This window comes from Argiope bruennichi, chromosome 4 (assembly GCF_947563725.1).
Source record: "Argiope bruennichi chromosome 4, qqArgBrue1.1, whole genome shotgun sequence".
In the NCBI taxonomy this organism is placed as follows: Eukaryota; Metazoa; Arthropoda; class Arachnida; order Araneae; family Araneidae; genus Argiope; species Argiope bruennichi.
The window spans coordinates 114287243-114305270 of record NC_079154.1 but is presented as its reverse complement, the minus strand read 5'-3'; the positions used below and the strand labels follow the sequence as shown (position 1 = coordinate 114305270).

General features: G+C 29.2%; 1 protein-coding gene across 3 annotated transcripts in view; it reads right to left on the bottom strand.

Annotated features, from left to right (window-relative positions):
- Positions 1 to 9080: 9080 nt before the first annotated feature.
- Positions 9081 to 18028, bottom strand: part of LOC129965869 (zinc finger protein 628-like) — a 30448-nt gene continuing 21500 nt past the window's right edge. For all 3 annotated transcript variants that reach the window (XM_056080120.1, XM_056080118.1, XM_056080119.1), the window contains exon 5: positions 9081 to 16632. In XM_056080120.1, coding sequence (XP_055936095.1) covers positions 14719 to 16473 — 1755 coding nt within the window. In that variant the 5' untranslated portion in view covers positions 16474 to 16632 and the 3' untranslated portion in view covers positions 9081 to 14718. The remainder of the gene's footprint in view (positions 16633 to 18028) is intronic.

Genomic DNA, 18028 nt, shown 5'->3' with positions numbered 1-18028 from the left:
TATTCCATAAGGAAAGATTACTTAAAGGAAACATTACATAAGTTTTTTTACAAGTTCATTGATTGTGCTATTTTTAAGTTATATTCTGTAATTCAGGATATAAAATTTTAAAGTATTTTTCAAGAAGCATAGTTTTTAAAATTTGTATTTAAAACTAAAGATATGAAGCATATTTTATTTCCTTATGATTCATTCCTGCGTAGCGTCATTTGCACTGAAGTTGTAAACATTTGTATTTTAATTTGTAATTGATCCTTCACCAACTTTGTTTTAACACATCTTTGAGAGTTTTCGTCATAAAATTCTGAAATTTTGTACATGACCTTTATTAGAGGATGGGGCACATTTTACTCACTAATAATTTTTTTGTACGGGGTCCGTATAAAAATTAAAATTTTGTATTTTTTAAAGTTTAATTCCCTAAAAATTTTAATCGATTTCATAACATTTTGCACCTTTTTTTTACGCAACTTTGTAACTTACAATATATGTTTGTGATCAGTATTTAAGGAATGAAAGCCGCGGTCAAAGTTTTTGAGACACCTTGTATAGGCGAATCACAAATGATACATCAAATTAGAACTGATGTTATCATAAAATTGAAAAATATTAAATTCCTGTTTTCTCGAATAAATTTGGTTCGTGAAAAAATAAACCATATTCAAGGCGGGATTAAGTCCTTTTGGAACACTCATATAATGGAAGCTTCATGTTCCCCTTTCCTCACTCTCCCACTTCCAAAGTCAGATATATTTAATAGATTTAATTAAGTATATATAATTTATATATACTCAAATTTTATACTTATTATTTTAAGTATTATAATTTATATATAAGTAGATTTAATTAGAAAATTTCTGCAAACTGAGATAGTAAAATATTAAACCAGAGAATTATTTTTGAGAGATTTGTTTTCGGTATATCATATATAAAAGAATTCAAAATTTAAATTTAAATTTGTATGCAATAATTATTATTATTAATGGAAATTATTAAAGCGGAAAAACTTTTTAACGTAATTAAATTCTAATTAATTATAGAATCGAAATTTTAAAGCAATATGAAATAAAATTTACAAAAGACAATAAAAAATATACTAGAAAAATATTTCAAATTTAAACAATACTTGATTTTAATTTGAATATTAGCTTGTGGGCACGGACTTAGTAAATTATATAAAAAAGTTAAATTACTCTGAAATTAACTTACTTCCAAATTTGTGCCCCCCTGGAGAGTTGATTACTTTAATTAATTTAATAATTCGAGTATTAGTAAATAGTAGATAACTTTTTTTTCTTCTCCTGTGTGTACTTATATGAAGATGGTTGAGATGATGAGAAGAGTAATCCTGTAAAATCTATTAAAACTTCCTCATTAATCAAGATTTATGGATTTTAGTGATATCTAATTATAAGTTAACCAGTAAAATATTTTGGATATACTTTCGTGTAAAAAAGTAAGAAGGTGTGTATATATAAATGTAAGACATAATCATATAACAAGATAGTAGTTTTAATTTGAAGTCAACCAAATTTCTTAAATTTTAATTTGTAAATATTTTTATATTTGAAAAAAAAAAAAAAAGGCATTTGAATTCTGATTTTTTAATTCGCAGCAATTTTTCACTTGTAAAAAGGAAAAATAATCTGTATTATTTTTATTTTTATCAAATGTTTGTCAAAAATTCATATTCCTAATTTGAGTAAATATGTGGTGAACCAGAAGGAATATTTAATTAATAATTTTCAAACAAATACTTGCCAACCCATTCTTCAAACATGATTTTCAGTTTATTCACAAAAACAGAAAAACTGTTTCTCCAGATATAGATATAATCAGAAGAAAATTCAGCAATGAATATTTTTTTTTTTTTTTAGTTTGAAAGGAAAGAATATTTTTCACTTATACAAAGAGGAAAAATGATTGGAGAAGATTAAAAGAACAAATAAGTGAACTACAATTTTAAACATAAATAAAGTTTGGAAAAATTGGAAGACAAAAATAATCAAGCTGGACACATAGAAACTATTATCTTTTTCTAATAGGCCAACAAATAAGTATAGAAGCGAGTCAAATAAAGCTTGAGCATTGCTTTATTATGTATTAAAATAATAATGAATCAAAAAGAATATTACAAGAATAATTTTTCATAATATACACCAACTCCCCATTCTTCAAATTTCTAAAATCCAATACTTTGAACATCCATTAATATTTCGTAAAACGTTCATTAGCTATTTGATTCATAAGAATAACATATTGTTACTAGTTTGTAAAATTTCCTTGCAGTGCAGTAAGTCTCTTGGCAAGAAATACATTCTTACAGATATTTCTAATAGATGATTCCCCTTGGTGATCATTGGCGACAAAATGGAAAATTTTGGAAACAACAAGAATTTGGACCATTAGGACTCAAGATAGAACCATCATTCTAGAAATTTCTTTTTGCTATGTCAAGGAAACTCAAAAAGCCAGGAGACAGAACCAGCCTGTATTACGTTAGTCAATGAATAATGTTGTCAGAAGCCGTCGAGATGATAGAGACGTGTCGTTAAAACGCGACTAGAAAGATAAACAATGAGTTAAGAAAGTGAAATTCTGTACTAATGGTTGTTAATTTTTAAAACTCGCAGATGAATGGACATTCATAGACTGAAAGGAAGGGGGGGGGGGTAATCGAAACGGAAGCAGAAAGGCCCTTAAATCTAGGTCTACTTTTATATTGTTATCGCGTTTCTACTTAGCCCAGCTGCGAAACGTAAAAAAATAATAAAAATCTCTAATCACAGAAAAGATAAATGCGTGTATCAGCGCTCTACAGGCCTCACCACTTGACTCTGACTTATCAAATTTAAACATATATACAGGATGGCCATACTTAAAGTTCACGTTTGCGAGACGTCTGTATCAAATAATATACAGAGAAATTTTATGAAAACCAGTTAATGACATCAGGAAAAGCTTATCTAGTAAAAAGTTTCAAAACCCACCACTAGATGGCATTTTATAGAGAACATAACAAGAATTTACCAGATCTAACAATTTCCACTTTACAAAATCTGCTCGATATGATGTCCACCATAGTTGACCACCACATGAAAGCGTGAAATCCAACTATTAAAAGTAATGTATGCTGGGGAATGTTATGCATATAGCATACTGCGCTACTTCTAGTTCGAAGACAGATGTAAGGGGATCACGATAGACAAAGTGTTTGAGGTATTCTCACAACCAAAAGTCGCAAAGATTCAAGGTTGGTGATCTGGGAGATCAAGCTGTAGGAAAATAACAACTGGTGATTGAAACGTCTCGAAATGACGACGGGGTACTTTTTCGCAAAAAGGAGTGATGTGTGAAGTGCCATCCTGCATAAACACAGATGTTGAAATACATCACCGAGCTTGCAACGCCGCAATCACTGATTACTCCAATAACGATGCGTATCATTAAACGGTGACTTATGGCACTGAGCTCTTCGGGGGGAAAAAATGAACACAGAACGAATGAAGCATTAAAGCTACACCAAACCGTTGCATGCGAAAAGTATGGCATTTGCAGGTATTCATGTTTGTTGTAACCAAATACGAGCATTAACAGCACCATCCAAATGGATATGGTTTTCTCATCTATCCAAAAAATATTCCACAGCCATTCATTTTGGAGTTCATATTGCACAAAAAACTACAACGCAAAGGTTTATCGGCTATTAAGAATTGCTGCACAAGCGACAGTTTATAGGGATAGTAACGTAACACCCTTTTAAAAGTCTTATGAGCCGTGGAAAAAAATTGGTTAATACTTATTGCAATACGCCGAACACTAGTGCTGCCCAACAGGATATCCTGTTCTCCTCCACTTGGGTCATACATCACTCACATTTGTGCTGTAACACACCTTCGTCCTTTCTGGCTGAACGAACAATAATCCTGCGACACCAAAATTCTTAATCCCTCTTTTAATCCTTGGATAGTGACTGGATCTTTACGTAACTTCTTCACATACCGAAATTTCCCCAAAGCTTCGATAGCAGAATCATCGTTTTGATAAAACAATTCCATTTGTATAGCACGTTCCTGCATAATCAACGTCATCAGCCTTAATTTGGAAACGAAACATGACTGAACTTCGACTATCACATTTTTATATCGCATATCCTGCTGCGCAAACACAGGATTACTATGGTTTACTCGGCTTATGCAAATAAGCCGAGACAGCCGCACAGAGCTATCCAGAGGTGGTTCTTGGAACTTTTTTACTAGATAAAATTCCTATCATTTCACAATGCCCTTTCCCAATTTTCATAACTTCTAATGTTTAATATAAGAACCTAGATAGCAAAAATTATGGCAGTGTAGTCATAAGTAATTTTAACAATCACAAAAGAATGAAAATATAGTAAACAAGGATTATTACTTTTGTTTGAAAAAAAATTATTCATAAAAATTTTATCATAAATGTTGAATAAAATATATGAGACACATTTCATTACTTGAGTTTCATTTCATTCTTCCGAATTTTTAATTTATGGTTTTTATAGAATATATTTTAGTATTTCAAATAATGTTAATTCAAAAATAAATTTTCTGTCATTTAAAATTACGCTTTTGACTAATTTTTTTAAAAACTTGAAACATGGAGTATTTTTTTTAAATTAACATTTGTTGAGAATGAAATTCCCATTTAATAATATAAATGTAAACATCATCCGGTATGTGATTATGTAAGGATTATAAAGTTGGAAAGAGTAGGGAACATCAAAATACGACATTCTATCTCATTATCAGAATTCAAACCTATGGAAAGTAAAATATGTATTCGAATTTTCTCTAATTTCTAAGAATGCAAGAGCAACCAATAAATTACACAAAATTCAATGCTCCAATAAAAAATTTAATTACCAAGGATGTAGGATTCAAATCAAAATATTTTTTGAAGCTTATTCTATAAAAAAAATCAAGTGAAAGGGGGGAAAAAATAAATATGAACGCAAATCCTGAATATGCCTTTCCATTAATATTTTTGTAATATCAAAATCAGTTATGGAAACAATAATAATGGATATTATTATAATATGGTTTATTACACAAAGCTAACCAAAAATAATAATTTATATTGAGAAATGACAAAATTATTAATATCAGCTGAATTATGGAAGTTCACTTTTTTGGTTAATAAAACTTGTTTATAAGTAAATAACTTGTATAGTAACTTGTAAGTAAACTTGTTATAGTAAATGCAAATGTCAAAAAAGAAGCAAACTTTTCAATTTATTTGAAATCAAAATTTATTCCAATTATTTTGCAGTAGAATGGATTTGGATAAGAATATCTCCATATTACACTCTTTTTTGTACACAGAATGTCCATCATTCAGCTAGCTAAAGGATATACGAAACTACTAACCTTGTGATGTATACTTACTCAATGAAAGAACAGCATGCAATGCTATGAAACAACCCAAAGAATCTGTCAAACAGTAATCTTGAATATCAGTGGTGAAACAGAGCAATCTGCTGTAAATATGCAACATATTCTTAATTTAAAAATGTCGTTTTCTCAATATAAACCATTAATTTTGGATACTTACAGCTGAGATATCCTATACTGTTTGAATTTGTGTAGTAAAAAAATGAGACAAAGAAATTTAAGCAACAGCTTTATTTTCTTTTGTAAAGCTAATTTAAAACAATGTGTGGAATTGTGAACAAAACAGCAACTCATAGTTGCAACAAATCAATCATAAAAGCTGCTACAATTTCATGCATGATAACTATGAACACAGAATGTATAAAATGCAATAAAGGATTATAATGTTTTCGGCACACACAAGACAGCAAATGACATTTTTAGACAAGCGAGGAGTCTGAATAATGCAAGGAAATGTCAGAAGAAAAGTCACAATTATTTAAAATGTACAGTGAATTCCAGACAATTTCAGATTACGAGCCCTAACAAAGAGAAACAAGCACCTTGCAAAATCACATATCTCAGTTAATGAGTTAGAAGTAGCAACTAAACTATGGAACAAACACACTGCAGTGATACCCTGTACTACCTTGAGTATGTGTCCGCCATAAAAGGGGAAGGGAGAAAAGCATGAAATATATCACTAAATTTATGAATGCAAAACAATGAAAACACTCAGAAATTCACACAAGAATATATGAAACAGAGAAGGAAAAATCCTTTACATTCATTTCATGTGGACAAAATTAGTTTTCTGTTGAATGCATGTCAAATAATCATACAATATACTTTACAAATAATAGTAATATTAAAATAGCATAATGAATCTCAAAATCAACTATAATAGAAGAACATGAAGGCATCACAAACTTCATTTTCAAAAAATGTATCTAAAAAAGTAAAATACAAATAATTTTAGGAGACTAATTTTTCCTCCATTTATTAAGACAGTTCAGAGAAATATAATCACAATGGGTCAAAATCACGCTAAAATATGATCATATCACAGACATTGAAAGATGAAACAAAAAAAAGATGTAAAACAGAAAAAAAAAAAAAAAAAAAAAGCAACAGAATATCATTTTAAACTTTTATTTACAGCTGAAACTATCAACATTGACAGCAAAACTATGCAGCAACACAAAAAGCTTTACTACAGTCATATTAATGCCACACATAAAGCAAGCACACAATTTTAATCATCATTTAAGTAGTTTTCAAATAATAAAGTTTGAAAAGTAAAAATGAAATATTTTGATCACAGGCAAATATCTTGGGGAATAATGTATTTGAAAAACAATTTATCTCAATGAAACCAGCTCATATAGTTTTTTTTTTTTAAATCAGATCTTCGTTATTCATGTTTAATTGAATTTAAAGTGCAATTACACTATATTAATTTTTTTAAAAAGCATCAGATACCTCAAACTAATTTATTAAAAAGTAGTCTAGAAAACAGCAATCATTTTTCTTTTTGCATGTCAGTTTGAAAAGAAAAATAGTAGGAACATATACAGCATAATTCTCAATTTGACAAAATTGAAAATATGCTTTCGATTCATTTTTATGGCACAGAAAAGTCAGTAGTGGCACAGATTTAGGAAAATTAAGGTTTGTATGTTGATTATAATTTTTATTATGAACGTACTTTAATAAATCTGATATCATATATGAACATGAATTTCGAGCCAATTGAAAAGAGTAAATACCAATGATTTGCAATGGTAATTTATAACTGACTAGTGATGATAAAATCATATGGCATCATGGGAGTTCAAAAAATTAAAACATAACAAACTGTAAATTAATCAATTTCATCAAATAGGAACTGTGAATTTTCTACATTTTCCAACATGCAATAGGAACTATTAGAAAAAATAACAAATACTTAAAACACAATTAATGCAAAAAATGAATTTGTCAGAATTATGAATGAAAGAAGCTCGATAAATTTGAAATCAAATAAATTACTTCAACAGTATATTTCCTAATTAAAATTAAATTTTTAAACTATCTTATTCTTTCTTAAATCACTTACATGAAAAATTTCTTTAAAAATCTCTATATTTCTTCATCAATGATTTAAGCACAAGATAAATGTGATGTCTTAGCATAATTCTTATTGCAAAAATACAAGCAAAGTGCAGCTAAGCAAAAAAAAGAAGAAAAATTATTTAAAACACAAACGCTGATGCTTCAAAGTTGAGAGGAGAAAAACTTATTAACATATATTATTATATGCAACACACAATTATTCTAAATGAAGCTCACCCAAAATTCGTAATTCAGCAAAATTTCATCACAGTAAAGTGCTAAATCTCATTTGAAATGAAAAGGTACTTTCTCAATTTTCTAGAAAGCATCATTTTGTTTTCACATTTGTCAAAAATATGAAAAATTGATAGTGAAATATAATTCAATCCAGACAAATTAGGATCTTATGAAGCTTACTACTGTTCAAACACATTTAAAAAAATGATGCTGCATTATTTTATTCCATTAATAATAACTGATTCATAACACACAAGTTAATATCATCTTGCCATATATCAATTATTTTACACAATTGAAATCTATGTATATAAATGCACTACTTTTCTAATGTAGTGTATAAATTCTTTTTTTTGTTTTATTGACATAATCTAACATGAATTACTAAAATCAATTGTTAAAAAAAGTCATTTTTTAAAAAAAAGGACATGTCAACAGTTATTTAAACTTTTACGACTACAACAATTTATCACAATTTTTTGATAAAAACAAGAACCAACAAATAAATTATATTATTTCAAGCTAATAATATATAAACACAGTAACAGCAACATATTTTGATTAAATAAAGCAAAATTGCAAAACAAAAAATAAACCCACCACAATAATCAATATAAGCAGAAAAGCACAGCTACAATAAAGTTTCAGAAAATATCACAAAATATATAACAACTCAAAGACAAAGAATATCACACTTTAAAGACATGTAAAAATTAGGCTATAAAATATATGCAAATAAATCACTCAATTTAAAAGAACACAGTTTCATTAAAAAAAAGAGAGAGAGAGAGAAAGTTTTGATTCTTCATTTAAGGGAGGGAACACAAATGCACTTTATTCACATAACTTAACAATAAATTTGCTTCTAATACAAAAGAAATTAACACTTCCATGAAAGATAATACTTATTAAAGGTATCTGATGCAACAGATTATTTATTCATGCACATCAACACTTCTGTAAACACATTTTATATAAATCATGACTTGGAATAGAAAGAAATATGTTATTTCCTTCATCAGAAACACAAATTATCACAAAATAATTGCCGAATTAAATTTATATCATAAAATATTGTCACTACCTTTAAAATTAAATAAAAGCATTTGAAATTTTAAAAAAATTATATTAAAATAAATTTAAATGAGTTAAAATAGTTATTTACATCCAAAAAAAAAACTTTTAAATATTTTAGAATATATGAAATTAAAAAAGTTTCCTTAGAACTGTTAGTTGAAAGGAATCAAGAAAAGAAAACATACATTGTTTTACATAATATACAAGAATTATCATAAAAAATTGAAGAAATATATAAATATAATATTAAATGAGTCACTTAAGCAATTAATTAGGCTTCAATATTGATCATCTAAATAAAGGCAGTGACTAGATAATAGGCAAAATAAAATGTAACAAACATTTTTATTTTCTTTAAAATAATGTCAGCAGGTGTTTGTTCCATAAGTTTTTATGAAGTTGAACCCAATAATATTTTATAAAAGGATTCAGTGTCTTCAAACATCATCAATTACTTTACAAAACACAACAAAGCTGCCTCATCTTAAAGGAGCAGCATTATTTAATTTTTACTCTTGAAACTTATTTAACAGATGATAAAAAGTGATCACTGATTGTACATGCTTTATACAGAATGGTAAAAGTGGCTACTTTCTAAAACAGATGCCATAATTTCCTCAGATAGAACAATTAAAAAAAAAATGTATGTACAAACGTGTACGAGAACTCAGAGTGCTACATATTACTGTATTTTTCATTAATTAAACTTAACCAAACACTAGCAATTATCATTTTTATAAAACAATTTGAGACCTTAGTATAGAAATAATGGTGGGATACCCTTGGAACTATCAACTCACTCTAAAATCAGCATTATCCATTATTTCTCTTAATATTTTTCAATTTTAAATGGGATCTTCAATACTGAGGACTGCAGAAAGACCGTTTTCCAAAGACAAATTACACCCTCCCCCTAATTTAATACGCCTATTTAGCTAATTTTTCAAATAAATCAATGCAAGCAATTGCAAAATTTATTACATAATTTCAAGTAAAGTTTTAAATTATTTTTGGAATTTTTTTATCATGATAAATATCAAAATTCTTTGGAACATAAAATATTTAGATAAAACAATACATTCATAAATAATGTTTTTCAACAAAAAAATTAGATCTTTCCTCTCAGAATCAAATTAAGCATAAAGCTCACTTTAGACCAAGTTAAAAAAAATTAAATAAGACAGGGGCATTACAAATCTCATTCAAAATGGAAATCTATTTAACATGAATCAATACATAAATTATCCTGGAACAAATAAAGTAAAACAGAATATTTAAAATATCACTTCAATGTATCAAAAGATTTAGCAATTTTAAAGCACTTTTGGATTGAAAAAAATTCTATGGTACATTACAAATAATGCATGAACAATTCAAATACATTTGGATTCTCTTGAAAGATATACATACTTTCACAAATAGCAATTTATGCTGACTAAATGTGGGACTTTACAAAATAAAATGAAATTACTTCTTTTGTTTTTGGTTATATGAATCAAAGATATTTTCTACTTGTGTATAATTGCTTAATTTGGAAAACATGGCAATAGGATTTGAATAAAAGAAATATGTTAAGATTAATTTTTTGGAATATTCATGACTGTTCTTAATTCTCAGTAGCAACATTTAATTCCTTTTACTAAACAACAAAAAAATTGATTAAAAAATATTTGATTAATATTTCTAATAACATAGCAACAAGACTAATTGTAATAATCTCGTTCTTTGTTACAGAAGATAAAATTTGATTACAAATTTCAGTATTGAAATTTTTTGTGGGAACTTGAGATTTAATGATTGCTTAAACAGTAAATTCAATTTTTTTTTTTTTTTTTTTTTTGATACAAGGATTTTTATTTTTTTCAAGTTGAGGGACAAACCTTAGTATTTTTGTAACTTCAAATGAATTCACAAAAGAAAATGACAATAGGATAAAACAAATTCAATGAAATATCATCACAATAAGGCTTTTTAATAACATTTGTAGTAGAATATTATTTCTAATACCTATTTCAATTTGAAATATAATCATTATAAATTTAAATTTTTTTTTTTTGCTCAAGATCCCTCCTCCCCTTTTGAGATAGGTTTCAGTTAAAGTTTAACTATAGGTAAAATTATACAATACCTTGATATATTTTTGTTTGAATTTATAAGCAATATTGGAAAATAACATTTGATTTCTTTGGTAAAAATAGAAGTTTAACCAATTACTTTTTAATATCTCATAATATCAATTTCGTTTTTATAAATTTTATTTTGTAAAATGCATGCACATTTTCTTTAGCAGAGCATGAGAATTTCTAAGAAAAATATCTAAATGCACACTACTTATTAATTCCAATCTTTACCTATTTTATATTCTTAAAATTATTCTGCTTAATTCTTATAAATAATATAAGCATTTATTTTATAGAAACAAATACTAATTCAATATTTTGAAATTTCAACAAATACTTAACATAAAATTAAATATTAGCAAAATCATGTATAATTTATATGCTTGCATTAAAACTTTGATTCATTCATTTCTGTCCTTTGAGCATACATTCAAGCACTGACTGCACAAGCAGCCATTTTGATTATATTTCACAAAATACAAACTTTATAATATTCCTACAACAAAATAACAGCATTGATGATAAAGTTTTCATTTAGATTCTGAAATCACAATAATTACATAAAGACAATCAATCTTACACAAGCAAATCAGTTCTTCACTATCTACACTAAACTAGACCCTCTACATTATTGCATTACTATTATCACAGCATAAAAGCATGAAGAACATCATAGTATCACCATAGTCAAACTTTATCATCAATTTAATGTTATTTTAAAATCTTTCAGTTTCTGCAGTCACATCACATTCAGTTTCTATTCACATAATACAAATATACTTGGAACAATGGTTCCACAACAACAATAGTTCACAATCACAACAAATATATTCTTTATATTTATTAATTTATGAAAAAAGTAAAAAACTATACTTTCAAGTGCCCAATAAATGGCACCGGAATAAAATTTTAAAACAGGGGGAAAAAAGAAGCTCTAGGTAAAAGGAAAGCACACTAAGCACAAATCTTTAAAACTCTAATAGAAGCAAACCTATACATATATGGTACTTCTTTATTGTTTAAACTATGCAATAGAAAAAAAAAGAAAACAGCCTGCGGGTCTCAGGAAAAATTACTATCAAATTTCCATAGTACTCTGCTTTAGACATCAATTATGTTTTAAGGCATTCAGAAAATATCAATGTAATTTGTTTAAATAATTATAAAAATTCCAAAAGCACCTAAAGAATTTCCCCAATATTTTAGCTATTCTAATGTATCAAGTTATAGATGACATACAGTTAGAAATTAAATCCTTTCACTAGAAATAGAGAAAATTATATCTTTCAAATGCGTATTTAGCACCGAATTATCACAAGTATAATTTCTTCATAAGCAAAAACCATTGGCACTGGATTCTAGTTTGAAATATGTATTAAGGTTCTATGTTGGTAATCTTCTTACAGTTGCCTTCTATTTCTCAGCACATATATTTAGCACATGTCTTTCTTTATAGAATAGAGTAGAACAAAATCAATGTTTGACATACAAAGGAAGTACCATATACACATATAAAAATAACAATCTACAAGCTTACAGTATACACAGAATATTTAGAATATTTCCTTCATCATGGAGTTAGAATTCAAAATAATGACTGAATAACATAATACATAGAATTTTTATACACTAACAGTTACAGAGTATTTCTTTTCTTTTCTTTTTTGGCCAATTTCATAAATGAAATTAGTTATTATAAATAGTATCATTTTCTCTCAGTTTGCCCTTCAATATATGAATATCATAATAGGTAAACTTAAATCAGTATTTTGAATTTTAATTTTCAAGTAAACTTTCTAGCATTATATAGATGTTTGTTAAAAATAGCTTAAAAGGCAATTTCTACTAATTGCAAAATAAAAACAGAAAAAATATTCAGCAATTAAAATAAATTTCATGTTATCAAATTTAATAAAAAATACACCCTTTTCTCTTCATAAACAGATTGGAAAATTTCTATACATTAATACCTTGAATTTTTATTTATTTAGAAAAAAAATATGCATGATTCAAGGTAATTTTTTTTTCAAACAACTATCAGAGTTGTCTTTATCAAAAAAAATATCTTATATTAAAAACTTCTAGGGCTGTAGATTTAGGTATCAGTAAAACAAATATTCCAACATTGAAGGGTAAAACCAGTTAATACTATTTTCACAATAAATCTTAAAGAAATAAGAAACAAATCTGTATCACAAACAAGATATGCTGATCCCATAGCATCACCAAGAAATTTCACTAAATTTGAATCAGACAAAAATCCTTATTTATCTTGCTATGGCAACTACCATCAACAATTGTAAAAATTCAGCCAAGAATTAAAATATTCCATGGCTGATTAAACACCTAGTTAAGAAACTTAACCATATCTTTTCTAGAAAACAAAAAAGGAACCACAAAACTGACTTACAGTTCATAATTGCTAACAAGTAAACCTGCATAAAAACACAGATTTGGCCCTTTGACAAACAGGGCAATCATTTATGCCAGGAACTAAAACCAGCAACAATTACTTCAAAACACGTTGAAGAACTTTACATACTGCTTACTGTATGAAATCTTTTACAATATTTGTTTCAATTTTTCGGATGATTTAAAATCTCTTCTAGATGAATATAAGTAGATATCTAGCATGAACTATCAATGCACTTTTTTGCCAATATCAGATTTATTACAGTAAGAGCTCACTTTGTTCAAACTCAAGGCAACTTTTCAAATTTTCCTGAGACAATCTTCCAATTCAGTGAATACTCTTTGAACACCATTGTTACAACATTAATACAACGGCAAATGCACATTAAATAATATATATATATATATATTGATATATTTATGGATTCATGCTGGCAGCTGAGTCAATTACGAAACAGTTATTGGTAAAGATTACAAGATAGAAATAGATAACAGTTATGTGATTATGCATGTTCCATGAATATGAAACAAGACACAAATATATTATTAGTATTACATTAATTTGAGCATAACTTCATGTTTATACAATGTGCCAGGCAGGAAAATGTTCACCATCTATTAAAGTACTACATCAAATAAAGTCGTATGTAGGCCATAGTTATTTTAGAGAGCACCGTAAATATCCAGAGAGATATCAAGGTCTATATGATAATGTGATACTAAAACTTAACAGCAAATTTACAGTAATTAAAAGATAAAAACATCTTGTTAAAATTGGCAGTACTGTGTTCCCATGCCCAGAAGAAAAGCACCTAAAATGCACATTAACACCAGATAATTAACACTCAGAGGAAAACACAACAAATATTTTGGTCTTCAGCAAGTTTCATATGCAACAAATAATGACAGGCCTATTGTATTGAGCTAGCACTTCAGTGACAGCTGAAATGCTTTAACATTCATAGATTTCTTTTTTTGTTCACAAAACAATGACAAATATCAGTCATAAAAGTGCAGAATACTAAATCCACTAAAATTTTTTTTTTTTTTTTCTAAAATGTGAAATATCACCAAAATGTTAATTTACTTTATTCTTTTTTTTTTCACTTGTCCATGAATGAAATTTTCATAAAATATCAAATATATACATAAAATCCATTTCTTAAAATAAAGAGCAACATAAATTTTTCATGACAAAATTTACAGATGAAAAATAAAACAAGCTCTTAAAAAACATACAATATTTCCATGTATTTAAAAAATTAAAGAATTATGCCATCAGTTCCAGTAATCATGGCAGATGATGCTAAGATATCTTTATCACACTTTTTTTTTTTTAATTCTTCATTCAAAATCACTACTTTAATAAACCTTTAATCGAGTAATTGAGAAAAATCAGGATTGCCTATGGAATGAAACTGAGAGTCTTGTCCATGACCCTGTTTCTCATTATCCTGTTGATGCTGATTACTAAGATTATGATGAGCCACTGAACCAGAAGCTAAGAGAGACAATCGAGAGAGAGGAGTAGTATGTTGAGAAATCGTATTGTAAGGGCTCAAGCCCGAGTGATGTTGGAAACTGTCGTAGTAACGAGTGCGCTCATGAGATAACCAACGAGAAGCTGTGGTAAATGGACCAGGAACGGGAGTTGGTGGTGCAGAATAAAATGGCCGTTCTTCCGATTCAGAGGCATTGGTATGGGAAGCGCTGCTTGGAGCAGGCGGGGGGCTAGTCATCCGTTGCTCAGTGGCATTAGGAGGGGAATGCATGTGTGAACGTGAAACTGTATCCGGGTGATTTGGAGTAGGTGGGTGAGAGCTATGTTGTTTGTTTTGGAGAATATGAGCCATGGCCAAGTCATCAACAGGCGATGGACTGGACAAGTGAGATGGATGGGGACTGGAGGGGGCATTATGGAAAGACTGGGACTGGTTGTTGGACAAGCCAGCAGAAGATGTTACCAGAGGCATGGGTGATGTCATTGGGGACTTACAATCTCCATGGCTTTCTTGCGGATAAGTGAGATTGATGCCAGCTCGAGATATATCCAGGTGTTGATTATGTGTGGCTACTTTTGACAAGAGTGTTTTAGGATTTATAGGGGAGCTGATGGGAGATGGTCCTTGGCCAAGAACTGATGAAGAGTGAAAATTAAAAGGAGGCAAATGAGCGCTTGTTTGTGGCATACGCCTCACAGCATTAGGATTATTGCCACTACGAGAGTTGAAATTCCGCTTAGAAGGTAGCTGTCCAGTATGACGTTGCATGTGAGTTTTGAGATTGCCCTTCTGGGAGAAAGTTTTTCCGCACATGGTGCATGGAAATCTGTCATCTTTATTGTGTGTTCTCAGATGTGTCTGCATGTTACCTTTCTGTGAAAAGCTCTTACCACATAAACTGCAAGCAAAGGGCTTTTCCTTAGTATGAACACTACGGATATGTGTTTTAAGATTGCCCTTTTGTGTAAACCGTTTCCCACAAGATTCACAGGCAAAATTTTTTTCCCCAGTGTGGATTCTCATATGGGTATCCACATTACCTTTTTGAGTGAAGCTCTTGCCACAGACTTGACATGCGTATGGTTTTTCTCCGGTGTGAATCATCATATGGGTCTTAAGATTACCTTTTTGAGTAAACAGTTTATGACAAACAGGGCAGAGGAACTGTTTGTTTGGAGATGGTCTTGGACGTTGATGGCCTGGTATCATGCCTGGGCCACATCCATTTGAAGGTCTGTCAGCATGATTTACTGGACCTGGTAAAGAAGGGAGTCCCATTGATTTGCGGTCTGGTGGAGATCCTATGCTGACAGGGGTACTGATAGATGGTCTGCTTGAACTACTTGAAGCACCATCTGTTCTAAGAATTGATAAATACTGCTGGCAGGTGTCACATGGATAAGGTTTATCTTTAGCATCAGGATGGGGGCATTTCGGCATCTGTTCATTGGATGGGGACATTTTCTCTATATAACTTGAAGCAGCAGCCAATTGTGAAATACCAGTTCCAAAGTGAAGGGGGTTCTTCTTTAAAAATAGATCTGTTAGGCTGGCCTGGTAGCCAGGATGCCAGCCTTTCTGGCCAAGGGAAGACGAAGTCATCCAAGGATAAGTACCATTCTGCATGGCTGTTTCTTTTGTGAATACAGTTATGCACTAGTATATATTTAGGGTGAATGAAGATATAACTAAGACTATTTCAATACACTTAACATATAGTTGGGCCTATTTGATTTGATGAAAGTAATACAGTATTGACACCACTTTTAAGCTCAGCCATTTCATCTGAAATATAAAAAAAGAACATCTGTGGAACAATTTTGTGTAATAATCAAAAATTAAAAGGAAGACAAACCCTTTTAATAAGGGAATAATATCACACGAATTTAAAGTATTAAAAAAAGAAACCATTAAAAGCATTTTTTCATCAATTAAAAAAAAAAAAAGGAATAAAGATGGATTCTTTAGAATGTCATTAGAGCACAATACCCCACCTTTCATTTAAAAATATATTTTCCTTTATTTCATGGATAACTACTGTGTTTGCCAGAAGAAAATTTTTCACCATACAGCAATGTGGATTTTTTTTCTTCTTGTAGTCAATTTGAAGCAATACAAAAACTGTTGATAATTCATCTCCTTGCTTTAGCTGCAGTTGCATGTGTCTTTATATTCGCCTAGCTTAGTTTTATATTTATTAATATTTAACATTTTCTAAGCTTAATATTAAAAGCATTTAATAATTTTTTCGTTTCTTAAATTCTAATATCTTTTAAAATGCCCTTTCAATATAAGAAAGGATAGACTTTTAAAAATTTTAAAATTGGATGAAACAAAAGTTTTGAGAACACCTGGAAAGCATTAATTATCAAAATTGTGAAATTGATGACTATGAAAAATGTATTTGACAAATAATTCAAGACTTTTATGTCCAATAAAAGAAAGAACACTTGGGAGAAAATTACTTCCTGTGTTGAGAGAGAAGACAAATTTTCAATGGAAAAAGAAATCATCGAGGAAAGCATCACATTCCATAAATTTTTACAAAAAGAAATGAGCGCACGAAGGGGGAGGGGATCATTGGGGTCTTTCATCAAAAGACTTGATATTGTGTTTTGGAGGAATAATTACCAGTGAAAAATGAAGCAGTATAGAAAAAGAGGATGTCAACCAGTTTTTATTGATGAACATGGGTTGGTTGCCAAGCAATTTAACATTTAGAAAATGCTAGCAAAATTATACAATCCCAAAAGCCGAAATAAATGTTAATTCCAAAAGTCAATCGATTATTGTACATGCTGGCTCATCCATAGAATTTATTCCTGGTGCTCAATTAATCTGCAAAGCATCACTCAAAGGCAGAGATAACTATGGCCAAATGAACTACAAAAAATTTGAGAAATGATTGTTGAAGCAACTCATTCAAAATTTGCAGTCGAAAAGTATCATTGCCATGGTGAATATTCCTTATCATATGAACGTTGCAAAGCCAAAACCTACAAAATTATATGGATTGGTATGGATATAGAGCAATTATTGATTGGTTGATAAAAGATGGGATATGTAGTGACATGAAAATGTGAAAAGCTGGACTGATTGCTAACTGATAGCATTCCCCCAAAATAGTACAATAAAAGAAAATGGGCATTATGTTTTGCGACATCCGCCCCTCCATTACCAC